Genomic DNA, 20,218 nt, shown 5'->3' with positions numbered 1-20,218 from the left:
GTTAAAATGCATTTGTGTATTAAAGCCATTATCAGCACTATGACCCTACTCTATGAGCACTATGAATATGAATGCCACTAACATTTATTCTCTCATGTTTAAAATTAACAAATTATAACATTTTCATAACATGATTTTTCTTCAGTTGTTTAAATTTCAACAAACTCAAAACCTCAAGATTTATTTTTTATAAAAGGAAAACCTTTCTCTAAATGATCAGGTAACTCATATAAATAATTTTCACAGATGTTTTAAAACAGAGATATTAGCAACACTTTGAAACACAATAATGAACTTGCTCAGTTCTAATAAGTTTAATTAATGATTTAAAATTGTAAAAAAAAAAATTGTCATTTTAGTACATTTTTAGTACCAGTGAATTAATTAATAATGATACCTTTTATTTCAACAGCCAATTGTATATCCTAAAGTTTCAACATCATTTTGTTTTTGTCATTTAAAACGTTGTATTGATTCCAAACTCAAATCAACACAAACAGTACATGAAAACATGGACTCTACTTTAATCAAAATATGCCCCCTCCCTCGCCCCCACCCAACACACATCCCAGTGATCAGACACATACAAGCAGACAGTCCAAAGAAGATACTCACTGACATAAACAAAAAAATAACACACAAAAAAGGGGTTCCACACATCAATCAATTACATACACTCCATTTAAACTGTTCCTCTACACTTTTCCTCTCTGGCAACCCCCTAAGAAGGACAAATAAGTGCCCCACTTCTTGTCAAAGGCACCCAAGCTGCCCAGCAATCTATGCATCATCTTTTCAAAGGATGCAACTCTTCCCAATTTGGCGCACCACTCATGAAATGAGGGCGCACCAGCTGACTTCCATCCCCTAATGATCACTTTCCTGCCGATCATCACACTGTTAAGGACCCAGTTTTTAATGTGTTTATTCCCTACGTTAATACCCGGCCCATCACCCAAAATACAGAGTCTGGGGCAGAGTGAAATCTGAGTGCTCAGGATCTCACAGACATAACTCTGAACCCTCAACCTAAACTCTCGAATCTTAGTACAATACCAAAACAGGTGGGCTATGTCCTCATCCTCTTATTGGCAACGCCAGCAGGTGGGTGTGTCTTTAAGACCAAGCCTATTCAATCTAGAGGGAGTCCAATAAAAACAATGCAGAATCTTACATTGAATGAGGCACACCCTTGCATCCCTAAACATAGACTTGACATTTTTAAAAATCCTACCCCATTCTTCATCCTCCAGTACTAAATTCAATTCTCTCTCCCATGACAGAGATGTCAAAGCCCCATCCCCTATGCCAGGAATAGTACGGTGAAGCCTTGTGACCCTTTCCAAAAGCCGCTAGTACCATCTCAAGAGTGTCTGGAGCTTTACGGGGCTGTTTACTACACCCAAAGGTGGTGCAAATTAGATGGTGCAGCTGTAAGTTCGTGAAGAATTGAGATCTGGGAATACCAAACCGCTGTATAATATTTTCAAAGGATCTCTATGCTCCATTTTCATACAGGTCACCCAGCGTACCAACTCCCTTCTCAATCTATTCTGTCCAGCAAAAAGGGGACTTGTTAATGCACAATTTAGGGTTTAACCAAATACTTACGGCAACGTTCAGGTAAATCAGAATTGAGCATGCAGGAAACTTTTGTGAACACTAACTGTATGTGTGAGATAACGGGATGTGTCTTCACCAGGCAGCTTGGTAGAAAGATAGGAAGTTGCAATGGCAAGATAGGGGCAAGGACATCCTGTTCAATAAAGAGCCAGGGAGGAGCTCTTTCAGGCGGAAGCGACGAATACGCCAAATGTCCGAGACCAGTAGCATAATAGTAAAACTAAATCTTTGGGAGACCTAACCAACCTTTGTCAATTGGCCTGTGTAACTTGGTAGAATGCATTCGAGGACATTTACCATTCCAGATAAAGGATTTAGCTATACTATCAAATTGTTTAAAATAAAAGAGGGGAACTTCAATGGGGAGAGACTCTTAATAGGTAGTTCAATTTTGGAATACAATTCATTTTTATAATATTAACCTTCCCAATCATTGATAAATTAAATGAAGCCCACCTGTCCACATCACTCAAACCTTTTTATTGAAGAGGCAAAATTATCTATAAATACCCAAATACTTAATGCCCTGTTTGGGCCACTGAAATGCACCCGGACGAAAAGCAGTTACCGGGCAGTACGCTGTCAGAGCCAAAGTTTCGGATTTAGACCAATTAACCCTGTAACCCGAGAATTTAGAGAAGGAATTGATAATTATGTAGAGGCAAGGCATAGATATAGGGGGGTCGGAGACAAATAATAAAATATCTTTTAAAGCAAAAGCACATGTGCCAGACCTCCTGCCATAACCCCTGGAAAATCATCTTCCTTTCTTATCACGGCTGGTAATGGTTCCAGAGCAAGACAGAACAATAATGGGGAAAGAGGGCAACCCTGCCGGGTGCTCCTATCCAGAGTAAAAATCTTAAATCAATCCATTAGTTTGTACCGCCGCTACAGGGGGTCTATAAAGTATCTTAATCCAACCAATAAATGTTCTCTCGAAACCATACATTTCCAAAATCTTAAAAAGATAATCCCATTCTACCATATCAAATGCCTCTTTGGCGTCAAGGACGGTAACTTTTACACTCTTGGATCTTTATCCTTTTTAAGAATCAGACTGATCCAGGCTTGTGCCATGGTTGGGGGAAGCTTTCCTTTATTTAACATCCCCGCTAAAGTTTCTTGAAGTAGTGTTATTACACAGAAAAACTCCAGCCGCTAGGCAGAACAACACATAAAGAAACATAAATGGTGCCCAGCTTCCTCAGACAGCCAAGAGAGTAAGTACAGCGAGTTAATCCACTCTGGAGCTTCATGAGAAACACCAAATGGCTTACTATGAATTTACCACATTTTCTTGCTTGGGACACGTACATACTTTGAGGCCATCCTTAGTATCTATTCTCAGATTGGCCGGACACATCAGTGTAAAAGCGATCTTTCGTTGATGTACGTTTCTTACATTCCTTGAATCGATCACGTTTCTCTCTTGTTGAATTCGCAAAGCCCGGGAACAAGAAAATATTGTGATTCTTCCAAGAAAGCTTTCCTTTGCTCCTCGCCTCACGCAACACAAGATCTTTATTGGATGATCTCAGAAATTTGGAGAATTGAACGGGCCTGTGTCCCTCCATAAGATTTCCATCTTATGGCGAGCAGACTCGCAAAGAGCTCATCTAGGAATTTCACCATATCTCTTTATGCTCAGGAATTCCAACAATCCATACGTTATTTTGTTGGCTCCTATTTTCAAGATCTTCCAGCTTTTCCCAAATGCTTTCCATGTCTATCTTGGTCGCTAGCGGATTAGCAGATAATTCCCTTTCCGATGACTCCAGATAATCGATCCGTTTCTCAACATCTGCAACTCTTGTAACCAACTCAGAAAATTTAGTTTCCATCACTGTAACATATTACAGCGAGATCCTCCAAGTCAGCAACAACATTCGTCAGCATCACAGACATGTTGGACAGTTGACGCTGGATTTTTCCCGTCACACCATCCAAACGGAATATTTTTGTTTAGACACACAATATTGTTGAAATCTAAATTACAGTATCTTTAGCAACTGGCATAAAGTAAAACATGTAATGATAAAGATCTGGAACCATAGGTCAAGAAGACAAATTCATAACTGTGCATAACAATCATATTTTTCAATTATTTATCTCTTATTCAATTATTATACTTATCAGCATTTCCTGACAAATGCTTCAGTTAAATATTAGTACTAAAAGTCAGTGCAGAAACTGTATGCCTCTAAAGTGATAATTTCATGAATTCGCTCAAAATAGAAATGGTAGTAATAGAAAAAGACACTCAATCCTTCATGACACCTACTAACCTTTCTTTAAATTGTTAAAGTGAGGATGCTCTCTGGAACATTTGGGGGAGTGACCGATCCAATAGGTAAATAACTTGGCCATCAAGTTTGTAATATTTACTAATCAAATAATTAAATCAGGGTTTAGATGCTGGATTTAATTTGAGACCCTCAGAACAATTTAGACATGGGTATTGAACCCATGGATGGCTGTCTGGAAAATCTTAAACCCATTTGGTGGTATAAGACTGAAATCAACCTATTCAGAGAGAAATTTAAATCAGAAATGACAAATCAGTAATGATTACAGCACCAGTGAGCGTAGGATGACCTATCCCATCTCACATCTCTTTCTCTGTGAGTAAGCTTCAGTCTGAATGATCAGCTTCAAAGAGTAGCCTATATCATCTACTCCAGCCATCTGTAATGATAAGACACTAATTCAAAAAGTTAGTGCACAACATTCACACAATGATGACAAAAGAAAGAGTAAAACTAACCTTTTATATCATGTTGGAGTGGTGGTGGCGTAGTGGCAAAAGCATAGGGCTGTTAATCAGAAGGTCACAGGTTCTAACCTCACGGCCATCACCATTTTTTTTTTTTAACGACTTTTGAGGACATGTAAGCATAATGTAACTAAACAGTATATTAATCAAACAGAGAGGGGGGTTTCTTCATATATATTCAAGCAATATAGTATATAGTAATTTTTTTTATATTTTGCTTTATGATTTTGAATGTACAAATTTCACATTCTATCATGAAATTTCATGACATGTCATAATCGAATTTTTAATAATGATACAAGCTGTTGTCACTGTTTGACATTTCGACACATTTTTAACAAAACAATTCACAAAGTAGGAACCAAATAATGAAAATTAGGAGTCACAATTGTGAAATTTGGCTGACAATTAATTGTCAAAGAAATAAATGTGATACATGATGATTCATGTCCTGTTTTAGGGCTATGAAGATTAATTGTCTGTTTTAGGTGTTTAACGAATATGATGATTAATTACCATGCAAACTCACTATGTGTGCTTCATGCACACAACAACATCATTTATACAAATTTAGCTTGGGTCATATAATAAAATGAGGTGTAAATGGATTAATGGAAAGGAAGAGTCGAGAACCGGATTAACAATATAAATAATATTTAAATTATAAACTTAACCAAAAAGACACACATGCACAAGTGTCATACAGCTGTCCGTAAATCTCTCTGTCGCACTGCCATCTGCGGTTGGCCTTTATCCCTCTCAAGGGCTAATTAGCCTGATTAGGGGCTGGGTGTGCGGAATCACAACCCGGCCACGCCCTCTGCCCTGCCATATTCCTCCCTCGTTCTCTCAGGCCGGGGAGCTACCGGCATGATGTACACCCCCACCCCCCCCTTTCCCTGGGGAGGGGCGTTCCTTCCTTCTGTCTGCCGGCAGATCAGACCCCATCTACCTGGATGAGGGAGGGGACAAGGGGAGGGAAGCAAAATAATATGTAGCACCTACATGCCGTAATGGCGATCTTGCCAAATTAACAAAACATTTTAAAAAAAAGAGAGGGAAAGGCCACCACGGAGCAGCAGTGGGAGAGAGAGTGGAGAGAGATAAAAAAACGTACTCGCCGGTTCTCTGATACACCGCAGCTTGGTCCTCAGCCACTTGTCCACCCTCTAATGGATGACAGCCGCGCCTCCCTGGGCGGATCGGTGGCAGTCCTCCAGCTCCTGGTGGATGGAATGCCCCGCTGCGTTTTTGGTGGACGGTAGGGGTCTCCCCTGCCCCTGGCAGCGGTAACCGCTCCAGGCGGTTGGTTTGGAGCCCCTCCTCCCCTCGTGGTCGGCGGCCGTTCCTCCGCATCCAGGCGGCCAGGCTCCTCCATCCTCTGGCGGATAGCCGCGGCGGTTTCCCTTGGGGTGGATAGTAGTGGCGAGGACTCTACTATGGCGCATCCCTCCTCCTTCCTGGGTTTCGGCACCAGTGTAAAGGGATTAATGGAAAGGAGGCGGCGAGAACCGTCTTGACAATATAAATTATATTTTAATTCTAAACTTAAAAGGACAAACACACAAAGGTTTCGGCTGATTAGGGGCCAGATGTTGCGGAATCATGACCCGGCCCCGTCCTCCGCCCTGCCACATAAGGGTATATGATTTCCTTTTCAGGCTTCAAAAACATATGAAATACAATTTTAAATAATTAAAATTATAGTTTAAGTATGAAAATATGTCTAAATAACTAAAATATATCTCTCTCATTTGTCCGATTTACTTCTGATCCATTGGACTTTTTGTTTTGTTTTCTTTTGCTTCTTTTGTAACCCAGCCCATATAATATAACCCATATTATATTATGCAATGGTAAAATATTTCTGCCTTAAATTCTTCACTTTTACACATTTTAAGGCTCTCTGATTAACTCGCAAGCCCTTATTTCTCATGAAGGAAGACTTTGAGATTCTGTTTTTTTTTTATCATCTCCACAGAAATAGAGCAGGACATTTCCTCTGTCTCACTGCGTGTTATAACACTGCGTGAATAAACCCACAATGACCATGGACAAGTGAAACTGGAGCACTTTGTGTTCACAAAATTAATAAGTTTATACCTTGTTTATATTTTCACGGGAGTTTGGCGCAAGTCTCTGTAGGCGGCGTGCACATCAGAATGCTTAGGAAGTGGTTCATCTTCACATGCTCTCAAGAGAGCTGCTCTTGTAACGTCCGCGGTGTGGTTCCCTGAGATGCTCTGAGTTCAACTGAATGAGACAACATGCAGGGAAAGATGAGGCTGAATCCAGGTTCTTAATCAACTGCTTTCTATTCAGTAAAAGGGCCTCTTTGCTTCAACACTACACAATTCTTTCACTGGCAAGTGAAATGTTAATATTTACTTGCCAGTGGCTAATAACAGACGTTTTTTAGGTCGCGTAGTGCAAAATGTATGTGATCTAGTGATTTACTTGCAATGTGCAAGGGCTGAAAACCGTTATTATCCAAGACCACAGAATAGACGCATGAAAATAAAACATTTTTTAATTCATAGTTGAGGAAGTTAGAACGTTCAGATTAATCTTAAACCATCAATTTGGCCAGCGTGTGCCCTGTGTGTGAATGTTGAAGTTTTGGCCATTCAGGGCAAGACAGTCATACTTATATATATATATATATATAAAGCAAAGTGTCTTTTTCTAACATTCCCTCAGTGAAATTTGCCAATTATATTAATAATGCTTTTAAAGAATTCTATCTTGATCTCTATAGTTCCACGTTTTCGTCTACTGATGAAGACATTGTAAACTTTGTGGAACCATTAGAATTCCTAAACTGAAAACTGAGCAAAACAATTATCTTGATTCTGAGATAAACTTGGAGGAGCTTGGCAAGGTATTAAGGCCTTGCCTACAGGCAAGTCTCTGGGGCTAGATGGCTTTGCCACTGAGTTTTTTATATCTTATTCTACAGAACTGGTCAACATTTGTTAGAAGTTTATATGGAATCACTAAAGAATGGAAAGCGTCCTCCAACTAGGACTCAAGCCTGGACCAGTCTAATTCTTAAAAAGCTAGACGTAAAAATATTGTCAAAACAGATTAAGTAAAGTTATGACACCTCTTATACATATAGGTTGTGTGGGGTTTATTCGTGGCTGCAGCTCTTCTGATAAAAATAGGCATTTCATCAATATCATGTGGTCAGTGGCGAATGATCAGCCACCAATTGTGGCCGAAAAGGCATTTGATATGGTAGAAGGGTATTATCTTTTTTAAGATTTTTTAAATATACCGGTTTGGGAATGCTTTTATTGGATGGATTAAGTTACTTAATAGACACCCGGTATTGGCGGTACAAACAAATTCGTTAATTTCGAATTATTTTACTCTGGATAAGGGCACCCGGCAGGGTTGCCCTCTTTCCCCATTATTGTTCTGTCTTGCCCTGGAACCATTAGTAGCTGTGATAAGTAGGGAAGATTTTTTTCCAGGTGTGGTGGTGGGAGGTGTGGTTGCATAAGCTTTTGCTTTACGCAGATTATATTTTATTATTCGTCCCAATTAGATCTATGCCTTGCCTCCATAGAATTATTAATTCCTTTAAGTTCTCAGGGTACAGAATCAATTGGTCTAAATCCAAAGCTTTGGTTCTGACAGCGTACTGGCAGGTAATGGCTCCAGTGGCCCAAACAATGCATTAAGTATGTGGGCATATTATTCCCATACAATTTGTCTCATTTAGTTAGTTAATTTTGACCCCCTAATAAAAAGGTTTCCAGTGATGTGGGCAGGTGGGCTTCATTACATTTATCTATGATTGGGAAGGGTAATGTTATTAAAATGAATTGTATTCCAAAATTTGACTACCTGTTACAATCTCCCCCTGTAGATGTCCCCATCTCTTATTTCAAGCAATTGAATTGCATAGCAAAATCCTTCATTTGGAATGGTAAGCATCCAAATGACATTTTAATAAATTACATTGGCAGATTGACAAACGTGGGATAGGCCTTGACAAGATTTTGTTGAAAAGAGAGAGCCCCTTCCTAGTTTTGCATTGAACAGGAAGCTCTTGTTTCAATTTTTCCATTGCAAAGCTTTTCTTTCAAACGAATCAGAGAAGTTAAGTTACACTCCGTCATCTCACATTTGCACTCAGTATGGACAAGTGTCCAGAGTGTTTAATTCAGACATTTATTTAAATGTTACCTCGAGCATATGGCTGAACCCTAAATTATGTATTAATAAGTCCTCTTTCTGCTGGTCAGAATGGATTGTGATGGGGGTTACTACACTCTGTGACCTATGTGAGAGTGGAGTCTTGAGATCTTTTGAAAATTTGGTTGAACATTTTGGGATTTTCTCAGTTCATTAGGTATTTACAGCTGTGCCACCTGCTCTGTACTGTTTTTGGGAGTAGCCTCCCCCCAGCAGATACTCTAGGAGATGTGCTTACTGCTTTTGGAAAAGGTTGTGAGGCATCACTATCATTTAACTTAACTATCATGAGATTATGGGAGAAAGATTTAAACTTTGTATTGGAGGAGGGAGTGTGGGCTAGGACATTTCTAAAAAATGTCAAGTCTTTATCTAGAGATGCAAGTGTGCACCTTTGTGATTATGATTTTACATAGATTCTATTGGATCTCCTCTAGGTTGTATAGGCTTGGTCTTAAAGTCACACCCACCTGCCTGCGATGCCAGTCAGAAGATGAAGACACAACCCATGTTTTTTGGGGGTGTGTTAAGATCCAAGAATTTAGTTTGAAGGTTCAGAGTTGTATGTGTTAAGTTTTGGTTAACCAGTTTGTCTGCTTCCTGACCTGGGCCCCAGTTAGTCAAATACTATAATTTTTAAGACTATGAACCAAATTACTAGAGGAGATCGGCCTTCTCTCTTAAGCATGCCAGGTCTACCCCAAAAACTCAGTCAACTGCCTGATTGGTGGAGTGCTGCAGAGATGGTTGTTCTTCTGGAAGGTTCTCCTCTCTCCCTTCTCACCCGATCGATCAGTTTGGCCGGGCGGCCAGCTCTAGGAAGTGTCCTGGTGGATCCAAACTTCCATTTACGGATGATAGAGGCCACTGTGCTCATTCGGACCTTCAATGCTGCAGACATTTTTCTGTACTCTTCCCCAGATCTGTGCCTCAATACAATCCTGTCTCGGAGGTCTACAGACAATTCCTTGGACTTCATGGCTCGGTTTGTGCTCTGACATACAGTGGGGCAAAAAAGTATTTAGTCAGCCACCAATTGTGCAAGTTCTCCCACTTAAAAAGATGAGAGAGGCCTGTAATTTTCATCATAGGTACACTTCAACTATGAGAGACAAAATGAGAAAAAAAATCCAGAAAATCACATTGTAGGATTTTTAATGAATTTATTTGCAAATTATGGGGGAAAATAAGTAATTGGTCACCTACAAACAAGCAAGATTTCTGGCTCTCACAGACCTGTAACAACTTCTTTAACAGGCTCCTCTGTCCTCCACTCGTTACCTGTATTAATGGCACCTGTTTTAACTTGTTATCAGTATAAAAGACACCTGTCCACAACCTCAAACAGTCACACTCCAAACTCCACTATGGCCAAGACCAAAGAGCTGTCAGAGGACACCAGAAACAAAATTGTAGACCTGCACCAGGCTGAGAAGACTGAATCTGCAATAGGTAAGCAGCTTGGTGTGAAGAAATCAACTGTGGGAGCAATTATTAGGAAATGGAAGACATACAAGACCACTGATAATCTCCCTCGATCTGGGGCTCCATGCAAGATCTCACCCCGTGGGGTCAAAATGATCACAAGAACGGTGAGCAAAAATCCCAGAACCACACGGGGGGGGGGGGGACCTAGTGAATGACCTGCAGAGAGCTGGGACCAAAGGAACAAAGGCTACCATCAGTAACACACTACGCTGCCAGGGACTCAAATCCTGCAGTGCCAGACGTGTCCCCCTGCAGGATTTGCAGTCTGAAGTTTGCTAGAGAGCATTTGGATGATCCAGAAGAGGATTGGGAGAATGGCATATGGTCAGATGAAACCAAAATATAACTTTTTGGTAAAAACTCAACTTGTCGTGTTTGGAGGAGAAAGAATGCTGAGTTGCATCCAAAGAACACCATACCTGCTGTGAAGCATGGGGGTGGAAACATCATATTTGGGGCTGTTTTTCTGCAAAGGGACCAGGACGACTGATCCGTGTAAAGGAAAGAATGAATGGGGCCATGTATCGTGAGGTATAGAGGAGATCTGCATGGAGGAATGGGCCAAAATACCAGCAACAGTGTGTGAAAACCTTGTGAAGACTTAAAGAAAACGTTTGACCTCTGTCATTGTCAACAAAGGGTATATAACAAAGTATTAAGATAAACTTTTGTTATTGACCAAATACTTTTTCCCCCATAATTCGCAAATAAATTCATTAAAAATCCTACAATGTGTTTTGTTTTCTCATTTTGTCTCTCATATTTGAAGTGTACCTATGATGAAAATTACAGGCCTCTCTCATCTTTTTAAGTGGGAGAACTTGCACAATTGGTGACTGACTAAATACTTTTTTGCCCCACTGTACACTGTTAACTGTGGGACCTTATGTAGACAGGTGTGTGCCTTTGCAAATCATGTCCAATCAACTGAATTTACCACAGGTGGACTCCAATCAAGTTGTAGAAACATCTGAGAAAGTGAAGCGCTGTGAATACATTCCAGATGCACTTCACATCCTATGCTATTCTCCTGACACAACTCAGACGTTCAACCATTCAGTAACACTAATCTACTATAAACCTTGTCACCACGATGAACAGGGAGGTGGCTTGAGCAGTGACTGACATAATTTTTGTAAGTTCACACACCACTTTAACATTATCTCTAGTGATCTTCGAAAACAATTTGAGAAAATCTACGTTTAGCATTAGCCAGCACTGATCTTATGTCAGACGCTCTGGCACCCCGAAATGCATTTAACAATAGTGGCTGGAGTCTCTATTTCCATATTCCTTACAATAGAATAACCAATTATTAGGGCTCTTTCAACATGATTCTAAGTGGGTGGATGATTGGAAACTTTAACTGGAACGAGAGTGGTGTCGTTTTGCTGAGCGAGTATGCCGCCAAGACATCACCCAATTGTCCTGCTGCTGGGGCTCTAGAGCCGGAACCAAAGTGTGTGTTGGGTGCTGTTCTACCCGCATCTAAAACAGAATCTACCGGCTTCTATTTCTCAAAGCCATCCACTTTCTGACCCATAATCACACCTCCCTTGTTGGGCAGACTCTAGGCTACAAGATCCAGTTCTCAAAAGTCTTGTGGACAAATGTTTAGTATGTGTTATATGGCCTTATTACAATGACTTAAACATTTAGTTTTTTCAAAAACCATGCATAAACATTATTTTCTCAAAAATACAAACATGTACACACATGTTGCACACATATTATTGTAGCCCAGTTTGTGCTGAATACAGTGTTATCAGACTTTAACCATTAATATGTTTTCAAGCAACTGAAAAAAGCACAAATGTTAAGGCATGTCTAAACTTCTCCAGGGCCAAAAACACCCTCAGACCCAGGAGGGTTAAGAGAATGTATCTTAAATATGAATGTATTTTGTTTATAAATAAAATTACAACAAAACTCTCTCCTATTAATAAAGCTGCTTATTGTCAATTTTCTTCACATTAAGAAATGCAGTGACATATATTATGATTCAATAAGTCACGAGTCATCACGTTATAATCTAGCTGCATTAAGCGTGCGCGCTCGAGGGATGAGCATCCCCACGCCAGAGTGAGCCTCAGCCAGGTGCAGTTTCAATCTCTCCCCCTTAGATTGGGACATTCGCGCAACTCATAGAAGAGGCACTGACCACACAAAGAAATGCCAGTTTTGGAGTTTGTAGTTAATTACATGATCTGCTTCCTTATTATTTGTAATTGAATAAAGCTATAACACATTAAATATAACTGCATTTAAAATGTAACGCTGGAGTGTTTCCTTTAAAGAGCTCCGACTTATTCCACAACGAGAGTGCTTCTGTATTTACTTATTTGGTATTTTTGTATAATTCCCTTGTACTTCACAATCTACGTAAGCTGAAGCTGTTTGGAAAATTTAGAGTGCATCTGGAGTGTGATCTGTGTAATTCTTCCTCTCCTCAGTCAGTCGTGAACTGCAGTGCTGCTCTCATGCGCCATCATTACAGTTTAATGTGATCTCATGTTACATTAAATGAGATCAAACAACGAATTTTTTTTATTGTCGACGTTGTTGATTACGTCGACTAATCGTTTCAGCCCTAATACAGTACCAGTCAGTGGTACTGACAATAATAATCATTCAAGGTTTATATTTATTTTTTATATTTTCAACATTGTACAATAATATTGAATGCATCAAACCTATGATATAACACATATGTAATCATGTAGTAGCAAAAAGTGACCTTTGAAAGACATCCAAATATAGTTAATATTTTTAATTCTTCAGAGTATCCACCCATTGCCATGATTATAGTGTTGCACAATCTTGTCATTCTGTCATTTTTGTGGTACAGCTCATCCCAAACCATCTTAAATTAGATGGAGGATAGGTGATTGTAGAGGCCAGGTAATCTAATGCAGCCCTCACCTTAGGCTCAATTAGCCTTTAAACAGTCTTGAGGTGTGTTTTGTATCATTGTCCTGTTGAAAAATGTATTATAGACCCACTAAGCACAAACCAGATGTTATGGCGTATTGCTGCATGATAGATGCTGTGGTACCCTCACTGAATTTTAAATGTATTCACTGACTCATCACACCTGAAAATCACCCTCACATCATCACATATCCTACTCCATGCTTTAAGTTGTGAACCAAACATACAGAGATCATCCCTTCATCTACTCTGCATCTCACTAACACAAGGCGGTTGGATCCTAAAACATCTTTGACCTTTGGATTATCTGACCAAATTACAGATTTCCATCGGTTTAATGTCCACTGCTTAATTGCTTAAATTAATCCTTAAATTATTTGTAGTGAGTAATTGAAAATTTTAGGTGGAAGGTGGGGACAGGAGTTATGCTGTCTGGCCAATTAACTGTGAGATCTCAGAGGCTCAAAGGCTAAAAGAAGGAAATGGATTTACGATAAGGATGAATAAATTATGCAACTAAAAAGTGCATATATAAGTGGAGAGATGCGGTCCTCAAGACAAGAGTTTAACACCAGCACTTGGTGCGTTCAGTTGTTCTAATTGCGAGTACAGCAGTTTATTACCTTTTTGCTGTGTTTTGTTAATGGATGTAAGTTAAGTTGTCTAAAACTTTATTTAGGTTGATAAATTGATAGAAATTCATTCACTCAAACAAAATTCATTAAAATTGAACCAAGTTTTATAAAATGTAATTTATTCAATTTAAATATATTGAGGTTTTATTCATTTAATTTTGTTTAAAATTTCATGGAGATTTGTTATGAAATTGAAATATAGGCAAGTTTTAGGAGTGTGCTCTCCAGAGGATCATTTGATAAGACATTTATTAATTTGTATATTTAGCTGTTTGTTCATTTTGATATTTGTGGCATAATTTAAAGTGCTGACATGCCACAATTTCAGACACATGTAGAGGCAAGGGTTATAGAAGCCTCTTCTCACGGCAGCCTCTGCTTCTTAGCAGTTACCAGGAAGTGAATATACATCCTGCACTCTGCTTTAGGAGGTGTTTAGGTTTGTGTGGTTTGCAAGCACAGAGACTCTTTAGAGTAATTTAACAGCCACTTCTATTAAAATTAATGGGAGAAATCGGAACGCCCAAAGGTCAACAGATGTAGAACAGAAGTTCCACCTTCAGGTAAAACAGTCAATCACCTTTTATATATAGCCATCTCATCGTCAATCAACTCGAGAAGGCACATGCGCATTAACTAAAGATGAGAAAAGGTTTTTTTCTTGAGGTAAAGAAGTACAATTTATGATACCAGTATAGTCATATTTTACTGCTTATTTGAGAAATGTTGTTTGATTATAATCCAGACCCCCCATTTTGGAGATTTCGGTCTTTCCGCATTCAAGTAGATGCACAGGCATGCCGCTTGTTTATGTAGAAAAATAGCTCCTCAGGAACATTCCAAAGATGGCCGCCGAGTGAACCACTAGGGGTAATACGAATGGTTGTGAAAATTGCGCACTGTCCTCCTCTATTGAATGATGTTGGTTTTGTGTATATCTTCAACAAAAAAGATATTACATAAAGAATGAAAATTGTAAATTTGTACATGCAGTTCCCTGTTCAACCACTAGGGGTAAAACGAATGGTTGTGAAAGCTGTACACCGTCCTCTGTTGAATGTTCAATTCAATTCAATTCAATTTTATTTGTATAGCGCCTTTCACAACACACATCGTTTCAAAGCAGCTTCACAGAACATCAGCATTAACAGACGACAAAAACTGCAACGTCCATAAAGTCGATTAATCATCATTGTGTAATTTAGACAAAATTTGATTTTAATGGTTTAAAAATAATTAAATGATAATTATATTAACTCTTTCCCTTCCAAACACGGAATTTTCCGGGTTTTATGAAAAAGCTTCCGCCAAACACGGAATTTTCCTGGTATCCGTGTTTTAGGTGGAATACGGTAAGAAAGACCCGCACGCATGTTTTGAAAGAGTACGCAACTCTTTGATCAAAGAAACAGACTGCGATCGTCTTAAACGTAAGTGGAGTTTTGAGAATGTAGCTCAAAATGTAGATAGAAATGCCTTTTTCTCAGCTTTTTGTCCGAAATGTTGGTTTCTTGTTTCTATGTCCTTTAACAAAAACTATATTAGAAAAAGAAGGTTTATATTGAACATGCAGTTCACACCAAACTATTACAAAAAAAAGGGGGACATTTTACATTCTCCACATTTCTTACCACATACATTTACTCTTACGGCTGTGACAAGAGGAACTCTTCCCGGGGTAACTCAAATTGCGACGACATTTGCAGGCAAATAGTCATAATATTGAGTGAAAATAATGAAAACAAGCTTGAAAAATATTATTTGCTTTCCATGTTTTACAGTAATACTATTTTGGAAAGTATTTTTTTAGCCATTTAAGAGTTATCGCCATTTATCTCCGAATGTGTCTGGAATATCAAAATCAAATGATCTTAACCTCTCTCTGGAGCTCGGGTTTCGCGGGGAGCCTGGTTGATGCGTGTATGGATAGCAAAGCGCAATTTGGCTTCACAGACCCTGCACACATGCATGTCTCACACAGAAGAGTATTTAGTTAAATGAATGTAATAAGGTTGCTTCATCGCCTGACAGCAATGTGTAGGAGGGACGAGTCAAAATTTTTGTGGTAATCAACATTATGCCACAAATACACACGGAATACACCTTTAATGCTATATCAAGTATAAAATCAACAAAACCTACCTTTTAACCCTAAATCTTAAACCTAACAGATAGTGTAAGAAAAGAAAATGTGGAATGAAAAACTGAAGCAACCCCATAATTCCATTCACGTGTCGACTCGCATGCTCTTCTGGACTTGCATCTGTCAGTTGAGCTTAACTTGTGTTGAACCTGGAATATTCCTTTAATATTTTTTAAATAGAACCACAATAATAGTCACATATCTTTAGGATTTATCTACATAGGGCTTTAAAAATAAAGATATAAAGGGATAGTTTTTTATTGATCCAGAATCTAAAAGAATATTACAACTTTGGAAAAAATGAATTGTCTAATTAACAAGCGTGCTGAAGTCATCTGATTTTAGTAATAGACCTCCCTATCTTTGTGTCAAATTAAATACATAATGATGCTGCCAACTTCCTATGGTTATTTTTTCACCTGTAGTTTTGCTCCAAATCATAGCTGAAAATTGTCAAATAATCAATTATTATTAGTAAATATTGATATCATAAATATATGGTGAATATGGCATTTCATATTTCTGCTTTTATCATCATTTATGATTGTCATTTACCAGTAAAAAAAAAATATTAAAAGAAAAATGTAATTGGGGGCCTCTGGTTGTATTGACACAGAATTACCCTACATTTATTGTGCTTTTGTCTGTTCTTTCAGCCCTATTCAACCCCATGTTTAAATCAATTCTGCATAATTGTTTTGATTTTCCTGCCTAATCAAACCAGATTATGTAAAAGAAAATTCTAGATTCTATGTGGAATTGTTTAATTATTAGCTTTGTTGTCTCCATGCAGTCGTTTTGGTTCTCTAGTGGAGGTTTACTTGGTTCCGGGCCGGAATGTGGGCTACATAAAGTACGCAGACCAGAAACATGCTCATGATGCCATAGTGATGCTGCACGGTAAAGTGGTGAATGGAGTAAAGATGAAGGTCATGTTGGCAGACCCACCAAAAGAGGAGTCGCACAAACGTCAGAGAACTTACTGACCTTATGACAGATGCAGGTAAGACAGCATAGTAGGTAAGACCCTGTGAAATGATTCAAATGTATGAATCAATAGGTTTTTTATATTTCTGCTGTGAATATGTTGACGTGCTGTGAGTGCAGAATAAATCAAGAAAATCCAGAAACAATGTGATAAAAATCACGGGAAAAAAAAAATATGATGGTATTATTCAATAACCACTTGCTTGATCTGCACAAAATAGGTGTCGTTTTAAAAATTAGACTCTTATCTTTACAATGGATATAGCTGATCTGACCAATTCTAAAATACTGCATTTAAATTTGCTGATAAATTAGAATGGTTCCATTTTCATAATTTGCAATCACAACAATCATATTAAGAACCAATAAATGTATCACATAGACAAGTGTTATCTTTGGAAGGTCCTGGTTAGAAGAATACAATGAGTGGATTTATTTAATTCAGAAACCAAATGCACTTGTGTAATAAACAGAATTTGGTTCATGAAATAAAAATAAACATGATAAAGAAAATGGCATATCACAACTAGGGCTGGGCGATTAAAAAAAAAAATCAGATTAACTCAAATTTGCGTTTTGACTTTTACATTTTTTTTTTATTCAGAAATTGAGATGTTGCAGAAAATATTGCAAACGTTGTAGTTAAGATACGTTGTAAATCCACCAAAGGCTGAATAAGGGAGAGAAAAAGAATTCATAGCACTTGTCTTAATGCTGCTCCCGATCTGATCAGCTGCACGTGTGTGACGCGCTCCAAATGAACGTGACAGCGTGACAACACACTGGTATATATAAAAGACACTGGTAATATTTCCTGTACGATTGTACACAGTGTGATTGTAGCTCAGCTTCATCCATCATGCAGGTACACACCGGCTTAAGACCATAACTGGCCTCGGTGTGTGCATGTTGATGAACGGTCCTTTTCTTTTTACCCATAAAAAATGCATTAGCTCCTGACAGTTATGGGCGCCTTATTTCAAATAAAATGGATAGGTTATATATGGGAGAATCAAACATCTGACACTCCTTTTGCCATGATGATTCAGACAGATTGCTAATTATTGCTTTGTTCTGTGATGTGTTTCAAGTGTATTGCATCTATAGCCATCATTTGGCAAGTGGTCATTTTGAACAACTTTGCTAGTTGAATTGTAATGTGTTACGTTTCCTCCTCGTCTAGGGGTCGGGAAGAAAAATAACAAGTGATAAGGAACTTAAAGAGAAAAAAATACGTGTTTGGAGGTCTTCACTCCTGTCCCATGGCCAATAACCACAACACAAACAAAATGAGTCTAGCTGAAAGGGAGGCACAAATTATTACCCTTAAATTATTTCAGATTTCTGCGCTGCTAAGCTTGAACCGCTAGAGGGTGCGTCTCTATCTGCAGAGGTTTATGAATGGTTTGATATACAACGTGTACTTTCTAGATAGACTTAGTTTAGTTCAAATGAATACCTACACTGTCTAAGAATAATTTTGCGGTTTTCTTATTCTATTAATTCTGAACATCTGGATTTTTAGATTTTAATTCATTTTACATTTACACTGTGATGACAACTTCCCCCTGTGGTGCATTTGTACATTTTTCTTGCACACCTTTGTTTCCTATAATGAAAAGAACTCTAACCGGCCTAGCATTCTAATAAAGAACATACAAATTGAATCATGTTGGAGTACATTTAAAAGTTGAAAAAAATGTAATCATGAATAGTCCATAAGTTTGATAAAAATCAAGATTTAAATTTTTTTGCCATATCGCCCAGCCCTAATCACAGCTTCAAACAAGCCAACACTCAATGTAATGTGATGTGTAGATCCTGAAATATTCCTCAAAGAGTGTCATGACAAGTTATGGTGGCTAATCGCTAATGGTATCTCTGTAGCAACTGCTTCTTGTACAGATGAACGTGGTACCTTCAGGCATTTGGCAATTGTTCCCAAGGATGAACCAGACTTATGGAGGTCCACAATGTTTTTTCTGAGGTCTTGTCTAATTTATTTAGATTTTCCCATGATGTCAAGCAAATAGGCACTGAGTTTGAACACCTCCAGTTGACACCAATTTGCCAATTAGCCTATCAGAAGCTAAATGCCTAAAGGCTTGACATAATTTTCTGGAATTTTCCAAGTAGCTTAAAGGCACAGTTCACTTGTGTATGTCTGTAAACAATTGTTGGAAAAAGTACTCATGTCATGCACAAAATAGATGTCCTAAACAACTTGCCAAAACTGTAGTTTGCTAATATGAAATCTGTGGAGTGGTTAAAAAAAAAAATGGTTTTAATGACTTCAACTTAAGTGTCACTCAGATCTTTACTTCTGCCCATTTTTCCTCTTTCCAACACTTGAAATTCAAGAAAAAACTGTTCACTTGTTCCCTAATATATCCCACCCCTTGACAGGTGCCATTGAATTATATAATAAATGCTATTAATCTTGTGGCTGATCTGTCTGCGTGTATGTATGTATGTATGTGTATGTATGTGTATGTATATATATATGTGGAGTGGTCTAAGCACCATAACTGGTAATCTGGTAATCAGAAGGATGCTGGTTCGAGCCCCACAGCCACCACTTAACTCCAGGTTGCTCCAGGGGGATTGTCCCTGCAATAAGGGCTCTGTCAGTCGCTTTGGATAAAAGCGTCTGCCAAATGCATAAATGTAAATGTAAGATCGGTAGCAAACGGCAAGTACTGTACATTGTACTGTAGCAGTACAGCTTGTAGAATTTGCCAAACAAAAGTCAACAGTGTCATGTTCTGGTGTTACAGTACATAAAATATATATATATATATATATATATATATATATATACAATAATATATGTATATATTATTTACACCAGCAGCACAGCGCAAATGGGTGTGTTTGTGAGGCAGAAACAGCAGAAGTAGGTGTAATAGCCAGCCTTTCCTGAGCAACACTGAGTGTGACATGCACAAAATGCTCAAATCTATAAAAAAAACAGCTTATTAAAAAAATGGACAATGTAAGAAACCCGCGATTACATGATACTTATAATTCTCTGCTTTTGACGTCGAAATGTAAACGGGTATGAACACATCACTTGCACGCACTGTATAAGCCTGTAATAACGGCGGTAAAGTTTAAATGCAGTGTGAAACTGGGGGAAGAGTTGGGAAAAAAAAATAGGGAATCTGCGTCTCACAGGTGCAGCCCATTTATTTGATCCACTACTACAGGGAACAGTGTCTGATTTACAAAACGCTTCTAAGATAGGGTGCAGTTTTCCGGCTGTGTACAAAGCTGATGGTTTAAAATCATATAAGCGACAGAATTCATGCAGCAGTATGAAGGACTTTAAAATGTTTAAGTCGTGAATGCTTATGCCTAATGTTTAATGATAAAGCAAAACATGTCTTACCCTAAATATGTGCACAGAAACATTTTGTTTATATTTGG

The 20,218-nt window shown here is 38.4% G+C and overlaps 1 protein-coding gene across 1 annotated transcript in view; it reads left to right on the top strand.

The window, feature by feature from the left end:
* rbm45 (RNA binding motif protein 45) overlaps positions 1–20,218 on the top strand; it is an 86,782-nt gene that overhangs the window by 57,935 nt on the left and 8,629 nt on the right. The window contains exon 9 of the mRNA XM_052148741.1: positions 16,596–16,805. Within this exon, the coding sequence (XP_052004701.1) occupies positions 16,596–16,788 (193 nt within the window). The 3' untranslated portion in view covers positions 16,789–16,805. The remainder of the gene's footprint in view (positions 1–16,595; positions 16,806–20,218) is intronic.

Source organism: Xyrauchen texanus, chromosome 18 (genome assembly GCF_025860055.1).
Source record: "Xyrauchen texanus isolate HMW12.3.18 chromosome 18, RBS_HiC_50CHRs, whole genome shotgun sequence".
NCBI lineage: Eukaryota > Metazoa > Chordata > Actinopteri > Cypriniformes > Catostomidae > Xyrauchen > Xyrauchen texanus.
The sequence above is the reverse complement of the archived record's forward strand: the minus strand, read 5'-3'. Positions and strand labels throughout refer to the sequence as shown.